At 49.4% G+C, this 24,602-nt stretch overlaps 1 protein-coding gene across 1 annotated transcript; it reads left to right on the top strand.

Annotated features, from left to right (window-relative positions):
- The first annotated feature begins 574 nt into the window (after positions 1–574).
- On the top strand, positions 575–17,475 carry LOC144151909 (glutathione S-transferase B-like). The gene is made up of 4 exons (XM_077683075.1): positions 575–716; positions 4,567–4,780; positions 6,138–6,329; positions 17,101–17,475. Exons 1-4 carry the CDS (start codon positions 622–624, stop codon positions 17,290–17,292), a joined length of 693 nt encoding a protein of 230 aa, XP_077539201.1. The 5' UTR covers positions 575–621; the 3' UTR covers positions 17,293–17,475.
- The last annotated feature ends 7,127 nt before the right edge of the window (positions 17,476–24,602 follow it).

The following is a 24,602-nucleotide window of genomic DNA, read 5'->3' as shown; positions in this document are numbered from 1 at the left end:
TGCTGGGAGATGTCTCCGGATAAAAAGAAAGCATTTTACATAGTTGTCTCAGCCTTGAAATTTCGTGTCAGTATTCCTTTAATACCCACGGGCACATGTTTTCCCAAAACGCAGTCATAGACTGCTTCGCTCTAATAACACAAAGAAAAATGTTTGTTATTTTGAAGTAGTGGCGGCAACAGTCGGTCATCCTATACCCTGACATTATCAATAAAGGTATCTACAGCCTCGACTTCCCATCCAGTCCAGGGAGAGCGCCTGCTTTCCTTTGTCATCTTCTCTCTCTGCAGACACCCTGAAAGCCACGTTCCCCTTCTGGTAGCGCTCAAACTAAACCTTTCAGTCGCAGATTAAACGCAAGTCTTTCAAGATAATGGCGACGAGTTCGGGGCCACCTACTGCCCTCTGCCCAAGCGACCTGCCCCGTACAAGTGCCTCCTAACACGGGTAAGACAAAGCTTTCGATGTAGGGTAAGAGGCCGCCAAATTCAGATTCCCGTTATCTTATCCTTATCCTTCCAAGGCTACAGTACGTGAGGTCCGGGAATCGAACAGCGTAAACAACCTGCGACGGCGCAATCAGCCAGTCGGTGTACTGTCACCGTAGCGAGGAAACCAATCATGGTACCCGTGCTTGGATACTGGGATATTCGGGGCTTGGCCGAACCCATACGTTACCTTCTGGCACACGCTGAGGTCACTTACGAGGACAAGAGGTACATGCTCTTTCTACTTCAGAAGCGAGAATTTTTCATCAGGTGTTTTAAGATTTACTGAGCAATTTACGCCACTTTGATTGCTTGCTTGCTTGCGTGTTTGCTTGCTTGCTTGCTTGCTTGCTTGCTTGCTTGCTTGCTTGCTTGCTTGCTTGATTGATTGATTGATTGATTGTGTTCAATAACGAGGAGGCTCGTAGCCCAAAAGGGGTCAAGGATTGTAGGAAGGGGATAGCCGGGTGACATGCCTTGTTGCCTCCAGTCATGGATGCCACCTTGGAGGGTTTGTCAGGCTCAACTCAGTACCTCTCCACCGACATGGCACGCCGCTTCTGAATCATTACGAGCCCCGAAGTCCCGTGCACAAAAGTAGAATAGTTTAAAGCGCCAAAGTCGGTAACCATCTTTGCGGGCTGGTTTATATTTCTTCTTCCTGTCGGTTTTGTGTTGATGAACGGTTACCGCTTAGAATGACACAGGAGTGAAGACCGAGTTGGCCCCAACAAATTACAGTTACCGAGACATGTGTTGTCAGTTATCGCAGTTTGCTCCCTAACTTCAAGAAAACAGATTTTTGTAAGCTCCGCTACATGTTCGGCATGTACTATCGGTAACCCGTTAACTCAGAAAAAGTTGGCAACGAAAAGAGTCGTTGAATATTTAACCGACCAGTTGATGGTTACTTGAATAAGTCACTGGAATAAGTGACTGGTTGGTCGATTGATCGAAAATGTGTTGGCCATATTGCTTTGGCTTCACCACTATACAGTGATCAGAGTAAAGCTCAAAATGCAGCTCAGGTTGTCAGGTTCGTCAACAGCGCTACCACAAATGTGTCGGTGTCAGCCCAGCTTAATCGGCTTTCAATTCTTGGTTCTTGTAAGGGTCCATTCCACAACATTGCGAGATCTTTATATGAAGTCGGAATGATAGCGATGGTACTGCGTCTAAAGGATTCTTAAAGAGGACATGTTACAGGCCAGGTGTTCAGCGTCTCTTGGCTCTTCAAGTTTAGCAAAGGCCCCTCAGCGGTCGTCACCGGAGACGCGGCCACGAAGAGTTGGCGTCATTACTCTGGCGGCGGTATGCGCATGTCAATATTTGAAGTGCTCGGGTGGGCCCGGGGCATGGGCGAAAGGAAGGGGTTGTCGCGTGCTTGTGAGCGGCTCTACAGCCGACGGATTCATGACACCGTAGGCCTTGCGGAAACGAAACAACTTATTTAGAAACTCTGACAACTGAAAACGGTAAAATATCAAGCCGGAGGTTCCTATGCTGATTTGTAAGCTAGCAACGTAAGACGACGAAATAGTACTGAAAGGATAACTTTGTCCGCGAGTTTCTTCCAGTACTTAAAGCCGATGGGTAAACCCAATCAAGAGAAAAAAAGAGAGGGAGGGCAGGCAATGATGGAATAACCACAGAGGGACTGAAATATGGAGTTCATGTACAGTGGACTCGCTATCATTCAAACTCAAAGGTACCTTAGGATCAGGGACCTCAGAAGTTTGAATTATCAGAAGCTCTCATAAATATGACTCGATGCATGCAACATACCGACTTATGCGGTATGAAACATTCACATAGATTTTATAATAAAGCATTCAGAGAAAATACTGAAGTGCTCTTGACACTTCGAAAGAAAAAAATCCCGAATGGGGGACTGTTTTGTGTTAGCTTGAGATATCAAAACAATGTTTTCGGTGCTAGCTAGCACAGCCACTTCATTGCGAGAGTTTCCGGCACTTGTCAAGAACTAGCGGTTTCGATTTGACACGTGTATGCAGGTACTCGGCTTTATCTGTGACCTTTCGAGAAAAAATGATGCAAATCTGCTGCTTGAGGCGGTAACTGCAGCAGATATTCTCCTACAAGGACAAGGAAGAAGTACTAATTAGCCGAATTTACGCAACTGAGCAGTTTGAATTACGCGCATTTAAAATGCATTGAAAAAAAATATCGGACCAACAGAAATATTGAAATTAGTTTGAATTAACCAAAATTAAGAGTTATCCGCGTTCGAACTATAGCGAGTCTACTGTACATTAAAACCTTGCAGTATTATTCTCAGAATGCCTCGGGACATTATATGAGCCTGGAAAAATTGCATTGTTGTTCCAATTAAGGAAATCGGTGATGCCAAAAGAGCTTAAGAATCACCATCCTACTCGTTGTTGTATATAGGTTGTTTATCCAGATATACTTAACATCTTAGATATCGAACCATTGAAAGGATGAGCTGGATTTGGCAAACTTCTGCTTAACAGGAGATCCCGTTCGTGCCATAACCACAGTAATGGAGCCCGCGAAATACATAAAACTCCCTAAACGTGATATTATTAGATTCGGATAACGCGTTTGATATAGTAGACACCACCGCAGTGATTTAAGCGTTAAGAGACCAGGGAGTGGACGAGATGGTACATTGGGCTTCTGGAAACCAGGTACAACGATTGTATTTACATGATTACTATTCCTTACGGAGACTGCGAAGTTCTCTATTTGAAAAGGAGTCATACAAGGCTACCCTAGATCACCGAATAGAGAGAGAGAGAGAGAGAGAGAGAGAGAGAGAGAGAGAGAGAGAGAGAGAGAGAGAGAGAGAGAGAGAGAGAGAGAGAGAGAGAGAGAGAGAGAGAGAGAGAGAGAGACCTTATTGAAAGTAACCCATGTCCGGGTTGCCGAAGGTGTGATTGTGGAGGGCCGCAAAGGAGCCTAACAGGTGCTCCGTTGTCGTTGGCTGGGCATACTCGATATCCGAGGAATGATGCCATGATGTCGGCTGCAAAATGCGTCAGATAAGCCTAACAGGAGGGCTTGGAGTCGTAGCAATCACTAGCCGAGGCGTTCGCAGTGGCTGAACACCCTCCGCCGCACCGGAGACGCTCAAATGCGAGACAACTTGTCCGCAGCCTTGGAGATTGCCCGGCTCGTGCCTGTGTCGTAAGAGGCGTGTTCACACCAGGCCGTGAGTATTCTGGTTCGACACTGTGCCCATAAGCACTCGATGCTTATATCAACAACACCACGCCAACAAAAACTCGTGGGCTCGTCAGTGTCAGTCTGCACGCGTTCTGCGAACAAACTCGTATAGAGCAAACAATGTTGCAGCACAAAATGGTAATTCAGAATCAAAATAATTGGTGAAGCTCGCACCAAGTCTCGCAAGGCTTGAACCATAGCGAAGCTGGAGGATTTCGTTCTATGTAAGCACTAAAGGACACACAACCACGCATTCAATTAGATTTGACATCGTTTATTTACATGTTCCATCGTCGCTTTTCACTGTGCGGGTTGTCGTGGTCATATCCATCTATATCGACGTCTTCCTCATGCATAACTGGCGGGCCCAGATCGTTTTGTCCGCAGGCTTTCACATTTGTCCCAAAGTGAAACGCGTCAGCACGCGCTAGAAGTGGCGGCAACCTGCTTCGCGAATTGGGCATCTGTAGCGCGAGCTGCTTGTGCTCCCCCCTTGAGGCGCGGACGCGCGTGAACTGTTTTCTTGGTATTTTTTGTGAGCGCCACACGCAAGCCTTGATGACACCTGGCGCTCCTCGTAAAACGCGTGCTTTCCGCTGTGGTAAACGGTAAAAGTAGCTGTGACTCAAATCTTTAATGATGCCGCACAGTGCACACATTACGGCCAGCAACAACAGCTTCGCTGTTTATTTCGCAGTTTAGTTTATCAAAAATCCCGGTGTTGCTGACTGCGATGTATTATAAGTTGTATTACAATCATGTATACCAACTTTATTCTGCTTCTCAATGCCCCAGTAAGATAGCTAAGCGCATACTCCACGCGTAGCTGTCGATAAGTCCACGTGCAAATATACATATATCTTCACAGGTACGGCTTCGGCAGTGGCCCCGAGCCAAGCCATAAGGAGTGGCTAGACGAGAAGTACAAACTCGAGTTGCACTTCCCTAACCTGCCGTACCTCATCGATGGAGACGTGCGGATAACGCAAAGCATGGCCATCCTGCGCTACCTAGGCCGCAAGCATGGGCTGGCCCCAAAGGACGAAGATACGAGGCGACGGGTCGAGGTGCTCGAGCTCACGGTGAGGCATAGCGACAGCTGTGCTCTGGACTGCTGCCGAAGTACTATAACGTGCAGCGTACGTTTCTGGGGTCGAACAGACTTCTCAGAATGCTGCGCCCATGATTATCAACTTGAAATAATTGACGTAGCGGTGAGGACTGTTCAAAATGTGCTAAGCAAATATGAGCGGTTGTCTACGCGGGTGCCGCCTCAGATTCGCTTACAGAGAGTTCCCTTGAGTAACGGAGCGCTTATAGCGGTGACACAAGAGACCGAAAGGGAAGGCGCGTCTGTGAGGCCTGAGCGTCTTCGGCAACTTATGACTGATTTGTAACTGTCGCGTAGACGCCCGTGTGCTCGCTGCGGTATACCCATGAACAAACGTGTGGGACGTGCAGGAATAGGATTGTTTTAAAATGACAAAGAATTGAAGCGCTAGGACAACGGGACGAGCGAGTCAACACACTCAAAGCGAGCGCCTTGTGGGTGTTCACTCGCTTGTCGCGTTGTCCTAGCGCTTTATTTCTTTGTCATGTTCCACCAACAGGCACAAATCAGCACCCTTGTTCTAAAATCGCGACTTAGCGCACTTCTAGCTTATTCATAATATTTGTGGGTGGATCATTACTTGTGCGCTACCTAAGCTGCGTTCATTCTTTATAATTACTTGTTTTTAGTTACTTTGCTTGGTTTTTACTGCTTTCTGTGTATTTTTTATTTTGCAATAATTATTCAAAGGTCCCGTTGCAGTCCCCTGACTATGGGACCCTTGTCTGTATACTAACATGATTGTATTTTAACCCCATTGGAAATAATAAAGAATTAAAACAAAACCTGCAAAGACTGAGCAAACGTGACCGCTGAGACGACAAGAGGGCAAAATTGGCACGGTGTGCGAACGGCTTGCGAGAAACGCCGTGCTGCCGGCTTCTAAAGCCGGAACAAAGGTGCGCACCCGGCCTATAGACTCAAGTTCGAGAGGAAGAGAGATGAGATGCTTACGCAGTTTTAAAGATTCACCATTAAATCTTCCATTAAATTGTCTACTTGCCCATGCGTCCTCATTCTTTTGAACTGGGGGTGCCTGGACGTGAGTTGGCGCTCCACCCATACCAGTCATACCATATAGACCCGTTTTATCTCGTCACTAGTGATCCCTCACTGAAAATGTCATGACGCGATAGACTAGTTACACAATTCGCATTCCCTGAGCAGCATTCGGACGAATATATTCAAATTTCTCACTCTCTATGGTATAATGGATGAACTAAGTCAACATATTTCTCAACGATGCCATTTTGCGTGACCTGAGAGCTAGAACCACGGTTGCTTTCACTATTCCTACCCGCAAATTCATTTTGTCGGACGGGCCACAGGCATTCGACGTGCTGATGTCGACCCTGCGTCTCACCTACAACCCGGACTACACGGAGGAGATGAGGCGGCAGTTTCTGGTCGACGTTGCCGACAAACTCCGGCAGTTCGTGTCGTACCTGGCCAAGCACGGCCCTTTCTCCGCCGGACAGACAGTTACCTACGTTGACTTCCTCCTCTACGAGACACTCCAGGTACGTGCACATCATCACGATCATTACTGTGTTCCGGAGGCCATTCGCCCTGGCTCGCAACCACCCGTAACAAGAGCAAGTCGAATTCTTCACTTGAGCTCTAAAACAGGGATCTTCCTACGTGCTTCGGTATCTGCCGTGTGATCCACCTAGTTCTTGTCTTCAATTTGGACAGTGAAAACAAGAAAACAACTGATTGATTGATTGATTGATTGATTGATTGATTGATTGATTGATTGATTGATTGATTGATTGATTGATTGATTGATTGATTGATTGATTGATTGATTGATTGATTGATTGATTGATTGATTGTAGGGTTTTAACGCGCCGACGCAACGCAGGCGATGAGGCGCGCCGTAGTGGAGGGCTCCGGATTAATTTTGACCACCTGGGGATCTTTAACGTGCGCCAAAATCTCGTACACACGGGCGTTTTTGCTTTTAGCCTCCATCAGAAAAGCGACCGCCACGGCCGGGAATCGAACCCGCGACCTCGTGCTCAGCAGCGTAACGCCTTAGCCACTCATCCACCTCGGCGGGTGAGAAAACAACTAAATGTCGTTTTATTCACTTTGCACGTTTGAGAGAAGAAAACGACGTTGCGCATTAGCGCTAGTGAACAAACTCGTACTTCCACTCTAAAATCATCTCCTACTTTGTCTTCGGAATATATAAAACCTATGAAAGCATCGTTCCTTCACTTCAGTTAATCAAAATTATCCACAGCAGTTCGTGCTCTAAGTCCTGGTGCTTACTCCTTATTCCTAAGCGAGCACCCGCGTTTATTTTTCACGGCTGTTAGGTCGTGACCAACTTTTTTTTCTAGGTGCTCAGAATACCTCAGTTTGCTGCCCCTAATTGGCTTACATGATCATGTGCACGTACTCTGTGAGATAAGCCACAGATGCTGAAACTTCTGCCTGACAGCTCATCCGCTCATTGTCGACAACCTTACGTTTGTACACGAGTGACGACTTTGACACAATGTTCGTTGATTGAAAACGCGCAGGGGGTAAGCTAGTTTTGTTCAGACATAAACATAATTCAACTAACAAGTTTTTTTTTTGTGCACATATTCCCCTTAAAATTTTCCAGCAGCTCTCAGGTTACAACTTCTACTGTTGAAGAGGCAACGTGGACAATGGCTTAAGCAAAACAATGACATTGTAAGCATCGTTTAGAAACTTGGGGTCGAATACCAGAAAACGCTTGGGCACATTGCTGTTGTGTATGTAGTACCCGTATGGAGGCCACCGTACTCGTTTCAGTTAGCTGCCATGCGTGGGCATGTAATACCTCCAATAAACATCGCGTTATGAAATGATATACCAAGCCTATACACCATTTTCCTTGCTAGAGGTGGGTGCCGCCATTTGCTTTTTCTGACCTAGAGTTCCTGTATATAGCTCCCGCAGGGAGCTAAGAGTTGCGCGACCGACCGCCATCTTTGTTATCCGGATTGCTGCGGGAAAGCCGCCCGTCGCGGGTGAAGGAGCCTCGCCGCCACGCTTCCGACGGCGGCCGACGCGCGGTGGGGGCGCTTCGGTCGGCGGCGCCTCGCGCTTCTGCTGCTGCTGTTCCTGAGCGGAGCGTGGTGCCGCCCGCGTCGGCGGCTGCGGCGCAGCCGTAGTGGGGGCTTCTCTGCGCGGCATGGATAACCGGAGTGTCGCAATCACGGCGGCGCGTGGAAAAGGGTCGCGCAACTCTTAGCTCCCTGCGGGAGCTATATACAGGAACTCTATTCTGACCGGACCGCTAGCGCCGTCTATGAAGCGACCGCCGAAACTAGGGTCCCTAGAAATCTTGCTAGTCTGCCGTCCGCGCGCCTTCTCTATGGGGAGGCGTGTCCGCGCCGCTGATGCACGCACAGCGCTGCGCAGAGGGCGCTGCCAGCAATCGGAGCGCCCGAGCGGCGGGAGCGAGAGCGGCCGCCGGCCGTCCAGTGCCGCGCGCTACTGCCGCGGAGAGCGGGCGCGCATGGAGGTTTGGCGGCCAGTTAGAGCGGTGAAATTCAGCGGATCGGGGTACATCAGCTCACAATTGAAGCTGCGATAGAACTACTATAGGACCTTTTAATTTCGGCGGCCCGAATTTTTCGCGAATCGGGCTACGGAGCCTAGGCTATTTGCGGACGCTTACCTTCGCGAGTGAGACAGAAGGATGAAACCGCAGCAACGAGATTAGCCGTTTCGCTACCACCGCTGGAACCATTATTTCGCGCATTGTTGAGACAGTGAGATCCGTTCCAGGAGAGCCCGGCGGCGCCACACGCAGTGTTTGTGCTAATTGTGAAAACTACGTGGTTATCCCCGAACGTCATGTATTGAAGGAGGTCTGCATGTACCCGTCCTGGCTGACTCGAGAAAAAAGAAAAAAAAAAAAAGCTGCAGTGAAATCCTTTACCAAAAAACCCATTCCTAAATACTTCTGGCCGAGCCCTTCTACTTCCCCAAGGCATATGGTCATTGAAATAAATAAGCCTTAAGAACTTATGTTTTTAATTTCAAACAGCCGCAAGTAAAATGATTGCCATAACACAGATGTTCTCCCTTGTTGCTTTCCCTGCGTGCGTCTCGTGATTCACTCCGAGTATGCGGGCGATAAAAAAAGAAAAAAAGAAAGCCCTGTGTAATGAAGAATGCAAGCGCAGTTACTGTTTGGCAGCCTGATTCTATGAAAAAGTTTCCCGCACTCTTCAAGGTAGCGAATTTTCCAAATCGTGGAATTCACAAAAATTACAGGCGCGCAAAATAGAAGCTAGTACCACAGTTTCTGTCTGTTGATTGAAAGTGCCAAAAACAATATGCGTGCGTACATTCCTATTACTTTTATTCGGCATTTACATTTAACAGATACTGTATTCCCAACTGAGGAGGCAGCGTTCGACGTGCGATGGGGCCTAGTTAATGAACGATGCAAATTGGTCAGATTCCGTTCAAGCTTCAAAGCATATAAGTAATTCCTCGTTATAACGAAGTCGGCAGGACGGCGGAAAAATTTGTTATAAGCGGTATTTCGATAAAAGCAACCGCTCGAGAAGAGCTTAAGCAATTGAGCTTTAATTGCACCACAACTGCAAGGAACCAAAACACAATGTATTCAGAGAAGAACAACTTTATTCGGGTGCAAAAAGCGAAGTGAGTTTTGGCTGTTTCAAGTTTTTATCGGGCACGAGCAACCCCATCTCCGATTTGACCAGCAATGCATGAGGCCGTGGTCGTCGCCCATAAAAGTGTCAGTGGCTGTGGCCAATTTATAGGGAGGCGTGCGGGCGTCACGGAATGATACGCGAATTTCGCGCTGGAAACCGCCGCAAATGCCGTGGCTATAGAGTCTAGGGTTGTGCTTGTTTGCGCTCAAAAAATGATTACCCGCTCACTCTGGGCACACAGCGTAATCATGAAAACTGACGGTTTTCGCTCTAGAGGCTTAGCATGATCACTGGGCAAATTTTCCTCGCGGTGTGCAGCCGTGAAGTTTGCAAAACAAGCGCTTTTCGGCGTTCCCTCGCCAACGACACTGCTAATTCTACGGTTCGAGTGTCGGTGTTCGCACACCGTCGCGCCCACACCAATGTCTAGGAACAAAATTTAAGGACCGTACCACGCAGTTGGACCGTTTGTCTAAAGTCGGTTGACGTAAATCGAGCATGAACTGACTCCAGAAAATCGCCCGGGGACCAGCTTGCGTTGACCGGCCATGTTGACCTCCTGACTTGCCGATGGGTCGCCGCCAATGGGCGACGCCTCCGCTCGACACTTCGCTCTACAAGCGGGTCAGGCTATTCGAGCGCTTCGAGTAATGCGGCCTAAAAAGCATGCGTTTGGGTTGGGACCAGAAGAAATTTCGAATAAAGCGATCTCGTTATAACGAGGGAATACTGTATTTGACTCCCAAGCAAAGAGAAGTGAGGATGGTTCCAAAGCGCCTCAAAAAAAAAAAAAAAATTATGAAGCGCCCACACACAACACAAATATTTTCACGCGCTATATATCCACGAGGTCGCGGGTTCGATTCCGGGCCGTGGCGGCCGCTTTTCTGATGGAGGCGAAAAGCAAAAACGCCCGTGTGTACGTGATTTCGGCGCACGTTAAAGATCCCCAGGTGGTCAAAATTAATCCGGAACCCTCCACTACGGCGCGCCTCATCGCCTGCGTTGCGTCGGCGCGTTAAAACCCTACAATCAATCAATTATATATCCACGGCACTGTACGGTGGGGGCATACACAAAAACGCTTCTTTGTTAAGTAACTTAGTCGAAATACCGCGTGATGTGCCCCAGCTAGAAAAAGATTCCGTGCCGACAGTGTTTCCGATGCCCCCCAGAATGTGTCGAAACCTTTTCCCTTGAAGAGGATATCGAGGATAGAGCGCAGTGACACGATTCCATGGTTTGGCGGCTCGATCGTTCTTAATTCGCAAAAAACGTACTGGCATTAATTCATGCTTCGGTAACAAACTCTTCGTATTCGTAGGAACCAATTTATTTGGCTAATCTGTTTTGTAGAGGACGAAAATGCGCCCTTAAAATCGGCTGAAAGCGCCCATACCTACGAATGCAGCACAGCGAAGCGCCGCCAGCTGCACTGCTCCCCACGCCGACACTGGCCGGGCTGACTGGCCGGCCGCGCTCCGACTGCGTGCAGCGCCGCCGCTGCATGCATCACGGAGGAGCCCCCTTCGCGGCCGCCGGACGGCAGACTAGCAAGTATTTCTAGGGACCATACCGAAACCTTCGCGCTGGTGCTCCATTCTTTCTATGCGTCTGCTCGGCACCCGTGCATTTCCGAGTGAACCTTAGTGGTTTGGCGTTAAGTTAGCGGTTGCAGTGCTTGTGTGTGTGTGTGTGCTCTGTTTTGTTTTCATCATCTGCGTAAGGATTTTAGGTCCTAATGTGCTGCCAGAGTGGAAAATGCCGACTTCGGCTGTTGCAAGCAGTAGTAGCAGTGTGGTGGTAGTGCCGGTGGTGCTCCGCAGTTCCGCGATGCAAACGTTCCGGTATTGGCACCGACTACTAACATTGAAATCGATATCGGGGAGTAAATACGTGTTTTCAATGCCATTGTGCTTGTTATGTTCACCGATTAGTCATGTTTACGGAAGCGCGGACGTCGAATGCGGAGCGCGCACAGCATATGTGGGTCACGGTGATCCGTGCCGCGATGGGCTTTCGACGAGGCGATTGCTACGCTGTTGACATCGCAATGCAATATAATCTTTCTTAACTAGACTGATGACGGTTACTGACAAAACGAAATTACCTGGGCGGAAAAATAACACGATCGCACAACCAGTCAAATTACTATTCGAAGGTTGAGCAGAAGGGTCGACGTTCGGGCGAGTTAATTCTGGTTGATCATGATCATGATTATGATTGACCTAACTCTGCGCAGCGCATGTGGCCTGTCGCTCGGAGCCCACCTTTGTGAAACCGCTTCTTGCACCACAAATGCTTTACGCGACCAGCAGTAACTGTTTTGTAATTGTAATACTTTAGATGCCGTGACAACGCAAAAGGAGTAGAAGCTTTTCCTTTGACCGCGTTGTGAACAGGTTGAGCTATTTTCCAAATGCAGCGTTCACGCGCGTGATACGCGCGTAGCTCGAGCTGCCTTTCTACATTGGGCTGCCTGCTTATCCTGCTATCGACCAGCAGTGTGCGATGGAGAAAGTTATCTTTTCATATCGTTTGGCAGTGTAAAGCGTTGGCCTGAAAAAAAGTAAACAAAACGCCGTGATTTTAAAGGTTAGATTAAATGAAAATGGGATTGTTTAATGCCAATCGGCTGTAATTACAAACAATACATGATATTTTAAATTGACTACAAGGAACCAGAAGTTATTGTAATGTTGTATTGTATCGGCGCTCGTGAAAGATCCCCAGGTGGTCAAAATTAACCCGGAGCCCTCCACTGCGGCGCGCCTCATCACCCATGAAGCGTTGGGGCGTTAAACACCATATTGAATCAATTAATCAATCAACCAATCAATCAATGCTGTAATGTAAAAGATAAAGTTGCTTCTAACATTTCAGGGGGTTCCGTTCCCTGTCGCAGCAATGCGTGTAATACATGGATTTTACTCCGTCTGCTTGCCGTCCAAGTGCACCCAACAAACACTGGAGTTGGTATTTGGTACAAAGTAGTGGCGATTTATCAACGGCATCCACCGATATCTCAACTCGCTGTGCATAGGGAAGCGATGTAGCAAAAACACGCCGCAACCGCAGTGCATTTTCTCCAGGCAGTGTCGTGCACATGCGTCCTGTCAGCGACTGTTTCTCGCTTTCTCTGGTTGTTCAATAACCCACCACCGCGCAGTGCTGGCCAAGCGACGTTTGCGCCTTGAACGGCATCGCAGCATTGGCTAAAACAGTTGAAAGTTCCGCAAAAACTAAGCACACGGTGCGAAATACTCCGGAACTACGCAGCGGAGCACACCGCGCCGGGCGATTTTAGCAGCCCAGCGCGCACAGGCAACGCTGGTCGGCCGCCGAGAGAACTGGTTTGAGAGTATTTTCCCCCTTTCCCGGCTGCTTATGGAAAATGGTGTATAGACTAAGGTGGCTAGAATGAGAAGGTGTGAAAACCGGCCGCCCGAAGCTGGCTCACTTGCGCGTGCCTCCCGTGTGGCGGCGCTGTAGGTATCGGCGCGGTAAGAACGGCGTCTGCTGCGCCGCCGCGCGCATGCGATCCTGGCTATCCTGGCCGCGCCGCTGCCGTATTTCGGAGCCCGCAATCTTTTCCCACGCGCTTAAAGCCGCCTAATGTGTAACCTAAGTGCTCTTTCACAGTTATGGTCACCGGCCATTATACTGAGCTTGCTTCTCAGCACTATACGAGGACGAACTGCGTATTTTTGCATCAATCTTTGCGAACCAAGCGGAGTATAACGCTTCTGGAGGTTGAGGCCTTCACTTTAAACAGAAAAATTTTCGAGGTTTGGTAAGGTGCACCTGCATTCCACGCGATATTACAGGGTCCCGTTAGAGAAAGTAGTGGGTACCGGTCTCGGTAGGGAGGCTTCGAGGTGTGAACTACTGTAATCCTCGGTTTAGCATACAGGGCGCATAATGCGAATTTTACCTATCGATCCGTGTATTTTACAAGCAATATGCTGCAACCACTAATAAAAAAGTAAAACAAGTTCGTGGTAACCATTTTATTTGCAAAAGTTACAAATATTTACACGTTTGCAAAATATTTCCACTCTTTTAACTCTCAAGATATTTACAAAACAAAGCTACTTTACAAGACACCGGGCTTTAGCCTCTTGCCTTTCTTTGCATTTTCTTCTTGGTTCAGGCACTTTAGTAAGAAATGAATTCTTGTAAGGCAAAAAATCGCGTGAGTCGTGACTGATTCTGTCAATGATACTGCGTGCTCTGGGCAGCCGATATGAGACACATCAGGCATGTTGCACCTAAGATCGTAGATGAAATGCTTGGTGGGAGCATTAACTGCCGTCCCTTGTTCATGAATTTGGGTTTCCATTTCTGCCGACTGGCATGCTTCAGATATGTCACGTACTCTTGCAGCTCTTCTTGGTGCTAGGAGAGTCATGTGAAAAATATGGCCGCCTTTTCCTTTCTTTAGGCAGGGTCTTCGAAATGTATTTCGGAAGGTTCGGAAATATCGTAGGTAGCGCCTCGTCTTTCTGTCGAGGAACACTGCGGGGTATGTGAACTTACGCGTGCCGTTCACAGTGTGCGTGAAATCCCGGATGATAAACCTGCAGGAGGTACAAGCCAATGCTTTAAATAGAAGAAAAAAAAAACATTCCTGAGATCTGCATCGCACTTCAATAACTCGCACAATGCATTTTTCCCCTATAGTAACAAAATACAAATGCCTATACAGACAAATTTTCATACAAATGCCTACACAATTTTCCTGCAGAGGCTTGTCAGCCCTGGGAATGCACGAGCCCACTTTGAGAACTGTTCTGGGCAAGCCGGTGCGCGGAACAGGGACACTTTCTCAACACATTTCGTGTAGCCCACGTCGCATCCCGGTACGAAACACCACCTTTGTGTCTTTTTCTTCGCAGTTGATGGCATGGCTGCCATCATTCCACACGTGTAACTCACAAGTATCACAAATAATGTCCACCAGAACCAAGATCACGGTTTATCAATGATCACGTGCGAAATGAATCGCGAGCCCGTCGACTGGGCCGCCGGCCGCCTCGTCTTACCGCGCCTTAGGGTGCCTCGATCCTACCGCGCCTGTCACCGAGGCGCCCAATGCTCCCCTAGCGGCAGGCCCGCGAAATGGGGCCCCCGGCGGGCAAGGGCGCTGCTCCGCGCATTTCACACCTTCTCATTCTAGCCACCTTAGTATAGACCATTCCAACGAGGGCGCCGCCATCTTGCGTGTGCAGCGCCCTCTCGTAGCTGGCCGGTTTGCTGGCTTGGGCGTTTGCTCCGCGGCGCATGGGCGCCTACGGCGGCTCGGTGAATTTTCCGCTGTAGCGCGTTGTGCGTTCTTTTCCGTAATATATGTACTTTAAATGGAAAAGTTGTGGCATAGGACCAGTTTAAGCGATCTGGCTTAAATTGGCGGCTTTTAAGGCCGCGGGGGAGCTGAAATTCGCTTCGAGGTAGCGTGGTCCACGGTGGGTAAACGATGCCATGTCGAACACGTTTGCAGTACTTCATCACAATTTTTTTGCAGTACTTCATCACATTGCAGTACCTCATCACAGAAAAGCGGCCGCGGCGGCCGCTTTTCTGATGGAGGCGAAAAGCGAAAACGCTTGTGTGTCCGGCTTTCGGCTCATGTTAAAGATCCCCAGGTGGTCAAAATTAATCCGGAGCCCTCCACTGCGGAGCGCCTTATCACCTGTGTACCGTCGGCAAGCTAACTCTCATAACCAATAGATATACCAAGCCCAGATGATTTCCCACGGGCAAAGAACACCAGCCGTCGTTTGGCCCACAAATATTTTGCATACATGTATCAAAAGGGAACACCACAGTAGCACAGTAAATTTAGTTGAAAGTTTACGCTGTATGGTGTATCTATTCCTTTGCATGCCCGTGTCTTTTGCGGAGTAATCTTACTCAAGTTACAACAGAGACGTTGATTAAGAACTGATCTTTTACTTTGCGAAAGACAACGCTTAAATGTGCGTCCAATCATGGAACGTGCAATCCTGGCAATCCTTGTGTGCAATGCATGTGCAATCCTGGCATGTGTGCAGAAGTATCTCACAACAAACGAAAGAAGGTTTGGTTGTGGCGCTTACAGATTATCACGCTAAAGAAGCACATATTCTTGCTTATAAAGCGTTGTTCGCAATATCATCGCCGGAATATGGTACCCTGTAGGCAAATAGGCTTCGGAGTACGCACACAGACTCCTTGCGGTCGACCCTCCTTGTTCTTGCGCGCTAATTGATTGGATGGTAGATTCAGTTATTTGTTGGTTGGTTGTACTTCGCGACGGACTGAAATTGTTGACTTGCTTGGCTAGTTTTCTTCATAACTTTTTTCCCCAATTCTCCCTTGCGTGTATGTGCCGAAGCCAGGTAGCATGAAACGAGTTGTGGTGGAGGTCTCGCGGTCGCGTAGCTCACCATGTAGTTGTTAAATCGTCGCCACCACCCTTTTCCTTTTTGTCTTTTCCTTTTTCTCTTTGTTACTAGGAGAAATAGCCGCGGGTAATTGCCCATGCTGGGTCCATTCTTAGGCTTAACGTGGCAGCCATGCAGTTAAATCTAAGTATCTGTCAAGCAAAGCCAAACTAATTTTACATTAAGCTGCGGGTCTGTTGTACGACGTTAGACCTCAAAGCCTAAGGCTCGTATTAACGTCAGTACGGAGCATGCCCAAATGCCCCTGTCCAGCAGTTCGTCTGGCCTCTTAGCAACAGTGACGCCTTTGCTAAGGCTTCATCTCGCATCCGCTAACACAAGCATGGTATGGTATAGGAGTGCTTCCGCACTAAAACGCACTAGTGCACGTGTCGGAGGGGTTTCCTAAATGTCCAACGTGACCATGAGATATCCGCCCCATCCCAACCTCTCTAGATACACCAACTCAGAGTCATGAAGTCTTGAAAGGGCTAGATAACGCAGATGGCCCGTCCTGTCATATTTTGAAAGTCTCCTTCATTTCCTTTGCTAAAAGAGAGAGTGTGTCTACAGCAACGGTATTGATCGAACGATAGTAATATTTCGGCCCGAGCATTTTTGACGGTGTGCTTAACCAAAGCGGAAGTATTTCTTACTGAAGCGAGCATAGTAGCACGATGAGCACTAAATACCCTTTTTTGCCTACCGTGCGGTTAAGTCACGACCATTACAAAATCGATAAAGACAGCTGAATAAGTTGCTATCGCCCTAGCCAGGCGCCAACAATACCCAGCACCCCACCCACACCTATCCAGAACCGAAGATACAATATTCCGACGACTACAAACGAACTCTTACCCCCACGATACACTACTCCATGCAATGCACCCCACCCCCTACCCCGCATCTTGCAAATACTGCCCCCACCCAGTCACCCTATACCATCTGGTATGGGGGTGTCAACAAACCCCGTCCCTCACTCCTAATCCCCAACCTACATACAAGCAGTGGGTGGCACAGCTTAGCAGCTCCGACCTCTCCTCCCAGCATAGCCTGGTGGAGAGGGCCCGGCAACCCAGCGCAGGCCAGGGTATCCCGGACTATAGAGGAAACCTCCCATCAGGCGGGTGTCCAGACATCAGTACCTAAGGCTCGCCTAAATAAAGTTTATTCCTCCTCCTCCCACCGCGCAGGTCGTGAAGACCCTGGGCCCACGCACCTTCCGCGAGAGCTACCCTCAGCTCGAGGAGTACTGCAAGCGCGTCGCTTCCCTGCCTAAACTCAACGAATACCTGGCTTCTGACCGCTTCAAGGAGTGGCCAATATGGAGCCCGTTCGGAAAAGCACTTGGACCTCAGCACAAGCCGCCCGCCGACGACTGCTGAGTGCATGACTCCTAAGAGGACGGGACCAAAGTGCATGAGAAGTGGCTGCGGAACACCCTTTTAGTGCTCACTTGACAATGTACTTTTCTCAATCAGTTTTTTTTTTCGTGGCCTATTTCTTGCACACCTTTGTCGCCTGTTTTTGCCTTTTAAACTGGTGCTAATAAAACTTATTCTTGGCTCCATTGGATCATTACTCGATTGATGTTCATCTCTCTCTTAGTAGAGAGAACTTTAATGAATACTGAGGAGGTTATCCCCACTAATGGCGGGGATTGCTACTTGAGATGAGGAAAAATGAAATGAGGCGAAAGCAGAAAAGCGGGAAAATGAGGTTCAAACACTAAACAACAGGAACGCAAAAAGAAAATCGTAGTGAGAAAAAATGCAATAACTGGAAAAAAATCTCACGACCTGTTGGTTAGAGAACCTTGGACAATCCTGAAGCACTTAAAGGAGCCTTGAAAGAGGTTTTGCCGATACATAGGTGTCACATTTTCAGGTAAATCAATGTCCTATTAATAACTTCCTTTAAGAATTTTGCGAAAGCGATGAGTATTAGTGGAGTTATTGCAAATCAAAGCATCGCATCTTCGCCCTTGCTGCGACCCCTTCCTCGTTTCGTCCACATCCTCGCACCACGCGAGCGTGACTGCTCATGATGCCTAGCTTCTCGGTGACCCCTGCAATTACGTCCGATTGCGGGCGTTGTCTGTTGCTGCTGCGATGTTCTGCGCCGCAGCATCGCTTTGCGACGGGGAAGTCTGACTATCTGCGTTCCGTTCGGGCCATTTTTTTTTATCATTTTGCTTATGAATCCTGCACCCCACTCACGACTGGAAAAACCGATGAAAGGAATGGGGCGGGACTCCTAAGCTTCCACAGCACACCGAAAGATCACGCGAAAAGAGAAGGACCCTGTCAACGCGCGCTCGCGGCGACGACATGTCTTGGTACTTGTGGGAGTCTCAAGCATGTGAGCGAATGACTAAAGCAAATCTTCAAAATTTGCTATTAGAGTGAGCACGTACATGCGTTCCCAACCGACGTCGGTTTAATTGGCCGCTCGTTCGCGCCAATGTCGACCGTGGTCGTGTTGTGGTGACGTTTTGTTCGCGCGTAGACAGGTAGTTGTAGTAATCTATTCCGCTATTCCGATCAGTCGTAAACCACATTAGAGCCTTTTAGCACTATGTATGCTCTGTGTTGTATGTGCGTACAGTGTTGACCGGGGCCCGTCTGGGCACTCGTCGCGGTAGAGTGGATTACAGGCGAGCCCGCTTATAACGAACACAACGGGAAACCGAAATCACTTCGTTAAATCCGCTTTTCGCTATATATGGACAGAAAATCTATGTATACCAATGGTAACGGGAAACGAAGATTTGTTCGTTATAGCCGCTATATCGTTAAAACCGGGTTCGCTATAAGTGGGCTATACTGTAGTTCCGCGGGCCGGCCCTTCCATGCCCGCGCATTCGCTCCGCTGATGGGCGACTTCCACCCGGAGACGCACCCAGACGATACGTGCAGGGTGTGTCGTAAAGCCACCGCGACCCTCGAGCACATCGTCTGGGACTGTCTCAACTTCCCGGAAGAATCCACGACAGGAAGACTGCCACCCGCCGTTGAGGAGGCGAAGTGATCCGAAGACCAAGACCTCCAAATCCAGGCCGTCCAGCGGGTCCTCGTAGCGTTGACCAGGCAGGAGCCCGAGCGACCCGATGACGGGAAGCGAGGCTCGGGCCTGGCAGCGACGGCGAGGGCGACTCCGGCCAAGTCTGAAGTCTTAGTGTTGGGCTTTAACCGCCGGCCCAATAAACGTTTTTTCCAAACCAATCCAATCGCCCTTCCCGCACGCGCAGGCGCAGTCGGGTCCCGGTCAACATGGTAATTACGGAACAGACAGATCATACGAAGGGCTCTCTAATAACCGTAACAAAAAAAGCAGCCCAAGGGTTGCAGGGCACGGCACAGCGACTTTTTTTTGTTGAGTGCGTCGTGCATTTCATTTCTTCATCCCCCCTTACTTTCCGGGAGACTAATACGCTACCCTGTGTTTATCAGCTACTACACAAGAACACGGTAACAGATATTACGAGCAGTCTCGCAAGAGTAGTGTGAGTTTTTGGGCCGTGCGCGCCTGCCTCCTTGTTCGGTGCGGGCGGGGAAGCATCAACGTGGCAATGTCAAACACCAGCAGCACGTCACTTCGAGGTGGGTAGGCCACGCGTCATACGCAATACGCCGGCCACATATTACAGCTTAAGCTGGTTAACTGTCTGCACGGAGGGTATTGTGGCATTTTTAAAAATGACTTCTGTAAATGCGGTGGTTCCATTTTGGGGAGCCCCCCCCCCCCCCCCCCCCCCCAAGGCCGCACTTAGATAGACATGTTTCTATAGGTGGCATTCGTTGAAAAGTTTAGCTGTCAATTTCTTTGCTTGGCAACACTGGAAACGGCCACATACATGGCCGATGCGCCACGGACATGGCCCGGCCTTGGCCACTGCGGCCGCACGCCGAAGAAAAAAAAAACACCGGCGTGCGTCGTCTCCTCTGTTTCAACCCAATGCTCAACGGTGGCGTCAACAGAGATGTTATTAATAGCCCTCACATTGGACTCAAGGCAATACGTTGCGTTCGGTGAGGTAGAGTTTGTAACGTGCAGCACACTCATGTGCTTAGCACGGACAAGTACCGCCATCCTGCGGAGCCCGACGTAACGAGTGACAGCGCACTCATATGGTTTCCAGTATGCGCGCCTGGCCACTGAATACAAGCAATACGATGCAGTGGAAAAGACATTTGACCCTCTCAGCCAAGGTGTAGGTGAGTCTTAGAGCTGCCGGTGCGCACCGAAACTCGGAACGACAGCAGATGGGTTTCATCTATAAATCGACGCGTCATTTGCCCGTCGCGCTGACTGTCACCATTGCATGCGAAGTAATGTAGTGCCGCAGATTCATGATGCCACTTTCCCACTCACTTTTAGTTCTCAGACGAACGTCCTGAGTGACAGAAGTGATGACAGAGCAAAGAGAGAAGTGCTCTGTCCACCCCGAGTATCTTGCGGAGTGCTGTCAGGCGGGAAGATAGTGGTGTCGGTCTGACTCGGACGATCCTCCACACGCGGCTGCCGTGTCCACGTGGCCGGCGTGGGAGGCAGGCAAGACACAAAAGCAACCGAGGCCAACCTCCAAGGGGGTTTACTCCCAGAACCACCCTAACGTTCAAGTCTTCTACGTCGTCGACGTATTCCACGTATTCCACGTATTCCACGTATTCCACGACGTCGTCGACGCCGTCGACGTATTCCACGTTGCTCGAGCGGCCGAAATCGCTTGGAGTCGATACCGATGGACAGTGGTTGGTCCAGTCTGGAAGGGAAGGAGCCGGCCTGTTAATTGCGGCGCCGCACGTCGTGATGTTCTTGCTCGGCGCAACGAACCGGTTGCGCCCAGCGCCGCCGCCGAATTCCATACTCCACGCCGTCGCACCCCTCGAGCTCCGGGTTCGGGGTGCAAGCGAACCCCGCCGTAGTTGCCACCCTATACCGAGCTAGTCCACTTGCGCAGTTCCCCGTTAGGTGCTCGCGTGTACACGCGGAGAGTAGAAATCAGCGTATGCGATAGGCGGGCAACGGCGCCAGAGCCCTACGACGTTCATTCACTGCGCAGTTCCCGTCGCTGGGGTCACGTGACTTTTGGTACCATTCGTGTTGGCGTCGATGACGACGACGGTCACGCTCCGCGTTCACTTTTCGCGTTTGATGAGACGTAATGAACTGTACTGTTTTCGCGATTCCACCCGTATATATGGTTTTATGTAAAATAACGGTGCCAGCACCTGTTGTGCTCTTGTGTTTTAGCTGAAACCTGATTCAGCTTTCTTTTTTGCTCAATGACATTACGTTGCCGTCTATGAACGGAGCCCCGAGCGCTAGTAGTTGCGAGGAGTGTATGCCCGTGTACATGCTACCGGAACATCAAAACCTGAACACATAATCTATAATAGCCGATAGTGTCTGTAACTGTCGGCTCTTATAGATTATGTGTTCAGGTTTTGATGTTCCGGTAGCATGTACACGGGCATACACTCCTCGCAACTACTAGCGCTCGGGGCTCCGTTCATAGACGGCAACGTAATGTCATTGAGCAAAAAAGAAAGCTGAATCAGGTTTCAGCTAAAACACAAGAGCACAACAGGTGCTGGCACCATTATCGCACGCCACGTGTGCCCGGACGTCTATGTCAGTGATTTGTGCAGTGTATGTGAGCGTGAACGCGCAACTTTGGCCCACATCCTGTGGGACTGTGCAGTGCATCCTGTAGAAGCAGCCGACCTCTACGGCCGGTTGCCGGACACCATCGTCAGTGCCGCGAACTCACCGGACCTGACATCACAAACCTTCGCCGTCCAGCAGCTCGAGGCTGCTCTCGCCAGGCAGAGGCGGAGAGAGGCACCGACGGGGGGGAAAGGGACGAGTTCCCGAGTACCTTTCGCGCGCCGCTCTCGCCGACGCCGGCAGGGCCTAGTCCCGAGGGCGACGTAAACGCGTCGGGGGGAGGGAGCGGCTCTGCGTAGCCCCGGACCTCCCCTCTGCTGGCATTGAATAAAGTCTTTCTCTCTCTCTCTCTCTCTCTCTCTCTCTCTCTCTCTCTCTCTCTCTCTCTCTCTCTCTCTCTCTCTCTCTCTCTCTCTCTCTCTATAAGAGCCCAGACTTTTGAGGCCATGAAATTTTGTAGTGGACTTTTCGTCACGTACTTGAATGTTCAGTTGCAAAACGATCGAGTTATGTATATCACGCTATTTGGATGCCAATGTATATACTTTCTATCTACAGTTTTACTAGCTTCACGAAATTATCTTTTAGATAAGTTTGCCGGACGTGGGTTCGGAAAGAATACTGCACATTAAGAACAAATTGGACGCGTATCTGCTCACACCGCTGCAAATTTCGCCGGAAGACGGTAGTCGTCCGCCGCCCCTGTGACGTAAGTGCCTCTCTTCCCTTTCCCGTTCACCTCTCACCGCTCACCCTTCCCGTTTTGCTCCTCCCGCGATAAACACGGTGGATGTTTGCTCAAAACAATCCAGTTTTTTTTTTCGCGTTGTCAGGTTTGCAGCCACGGCCCAAGGGTACCTGGACCGTAAATCCACCAGAGTGACGGGCTGACGGCTCAGCCACCCCCGTTTGCTCTTTTAAACGTTTATTCTCTCTCTCTCTCTCTCTCTCTCTCTCTCTCTCTCTCTCTCTCTCTCTCTCTCTTCTCTCTCTCTCTCTCTCTCTCTCTCTCTCTCTCTCTCTCTCTCTCTCTCTCCACTGCCCGCGTGTCATCTACTGGAACTTTTCGTTACTATTGCAGTTCTTGAAATGCCTACCGGCAGGATCGCTAGGGTCGCGTACGAGCACTTTTTGCATTTTTGTGCCAAAACATTTTGTCAAAGACGTATATTTTTATTTATCGCAAAAAGCGGTCAGGCGTGTATTTTTCAATAAACGAAAAGTGCAAAAAGCACTTCTGTATTGATGCCTCGCCTCGAATTTGCTTAGCGTTTTTTTTTTTTTTTTTGCGATCAGCAATGTTGACAAGTATGAACACTCTCACCAGATTCAGCAGTTCGTACATGGTTTCGCTATATAGACGCCTCCTGCAAGAATTTTTTTTTTTTTTTCAACTTTTGGGATTCCATGCTGTCGCATGTACTGTACCAGTTTTGCCGCATCAGTTGATTGGCGTAGTTTTCAATGTCCCTATTGAGGGCGGCAAAACTTGGAATCTTCTCCGCTACCTCATTGACCCGGAAAGTAGCAAGACCACGCAAAGGCACAACTTGAGTATTCTGCTTCACAGATTTGAAGGTTCCGACAAAGAGCTAATTGAAACAATTCGACAGAAGTACATAGGGGACTGCTCGGCAGAAGTGCTCCCGCCATATTCAGGGACCGGGAACGAAACCATGGACCGCCCCCTCACGGTGCACGAAGTACGAGGTGCCATTCACAACCTGCGAAACCCCTCCGCCCCGGGTCCAAACGGCATTACAAAAAAAAATGCTACGGAATCTGGACAACAATTCTGTCGAGGCCTTAACCCGATACATTAACGTGTGCTGGGAACGGGGTCAAATCCCGGGCCAGTGAAAAACCGCGAAGCTAGTCATGATTCCCAAATCAGGCAAAAAGCTCCAGATAGAAAACTTAAGACCTATATCTCTTACTTCATGTGCCGGGAAACTTATGGAACACGTGATCCCAACAGAATCAACAAATACATGGAGGAAAACGGCCTATTTCCACATACAATGATCGGTTTTCGGCCGAAACTCTCAACACAAGACGTGATGATTCGACTTAAACATGACATCATAGACGGAGCGCATTGCTCACCACTAGACACCAGGGCTATACTGGAATTGATCTCACAAAAGCATTTGACTGCGTAAGACACACGGTCATCCTCGAAAACCTAACCAAACTGGGTCTAGGCCGCAGGACGTACGATTACGTTAGCAACTTTCTTTCGGACCGAACGGCTAAGCTCAGCGTAGGGGGTATTCAGTCGGACACGCTGGAACTGGGGAGCAGGGGGACGCCGCAAGGCTCTGTCCTCTCTGCGTTCCTGTTCAACGTAGCCATGATTGGCCTCCCCGAACTAACATTCACGGCCTGCAATACAGCCTGTATGCAGATGACGTCACGCTGTGGGTTCCGGGTGGCAGTGACGGACAGATACAAGACACACTACAAAGGGCAATAGAGGTAATAGAAACTTACGTGATCCCTCGTGGCCTGAACTGCTCTCCAAAGAAATCAGCGCTTCCACTCTATCGCCCGACTAGCAGGGGACGCCGGACAGACTCAGTACCTCCGGACATTCAGCTCCTTACATGCGGAGGCCAACGCATCCCGACAGTTTCAAGTATCCGAGTCGTGGGCCTCCGCATCCAGGCCAACGGACACAATTCAGAGACCATACTCGCTCTCGAAAAGAGCGTACCCCAAACAACTCGCCTGATCTCACAAATAGCTAATCGACACCACGGGATGAAAGAACACAACCTCGTGAGATTGGTACAAGCCTTCGTCATTAGTAGAGTAACATATGTCGCCCCATTCCTGCACCTGAAACGCGATGAAGAAGCCAAGCTAAATGCCACGATAAGGCGGGCTTATAAACAGGCCATAGGGATACCGTTAACAGCTCCAACCGAACGGTTCGAGGCACTCGGGCTTCACAATACCCTCAGCGAGATTATCGAAGCTCAAAGGCTGTCACAGCGGGAGCGACTTATCCAGAGTCTAC

Source organism: Haemaphysalis longicornis, unplaced genomic scaffold (assembly GCF_048455015.1).
Source record: "Haemaphysalis longicornis isolate Haplotype H1 unplaced genomic scaffold, Haemaphysalis longicornis Haplotype H1 scaffold_9, whole genome shotgun sequence".
Taxonomy (NCBI): domain Eukaryota; kingdom Metazoa; phylum Arthropoda; class Arachnida; order Ixodida; family Ixodidae; genus Haemaphysalis; species Haemaphysalis longicornis.
This window is presented reverse-complemented; position numbering and strand designations above follow the sequence as displayed.

What these genes read in the sequence shown, in the direction of transcription:
- LOC144151909 (XM_077683075.1), top strand. Translation starts at nt 622, where the DNA reads ATGGTACCCGTGCTTGGATACTGGGATATTCGGGGCTTGGCCGAACCC. An exon ending in TCGAGGTGCTCGAGCTCACG is followed by an intron (nt 4,781 to 6,137) that starts GTGAGGCATAGC and finishes GACGGGCCACAG; the next exon opens with GCATTCGACGTGCTGATGTC. An exon ending in TCCTCTACGAGACACTCCAG is followed by an intron (nt 6,330 to 17,100) that starts GTACGTGCACAT and finishes CCCACCGCGCAG; the next exon opens with GTCGTGAAGACCCTGGGCCC.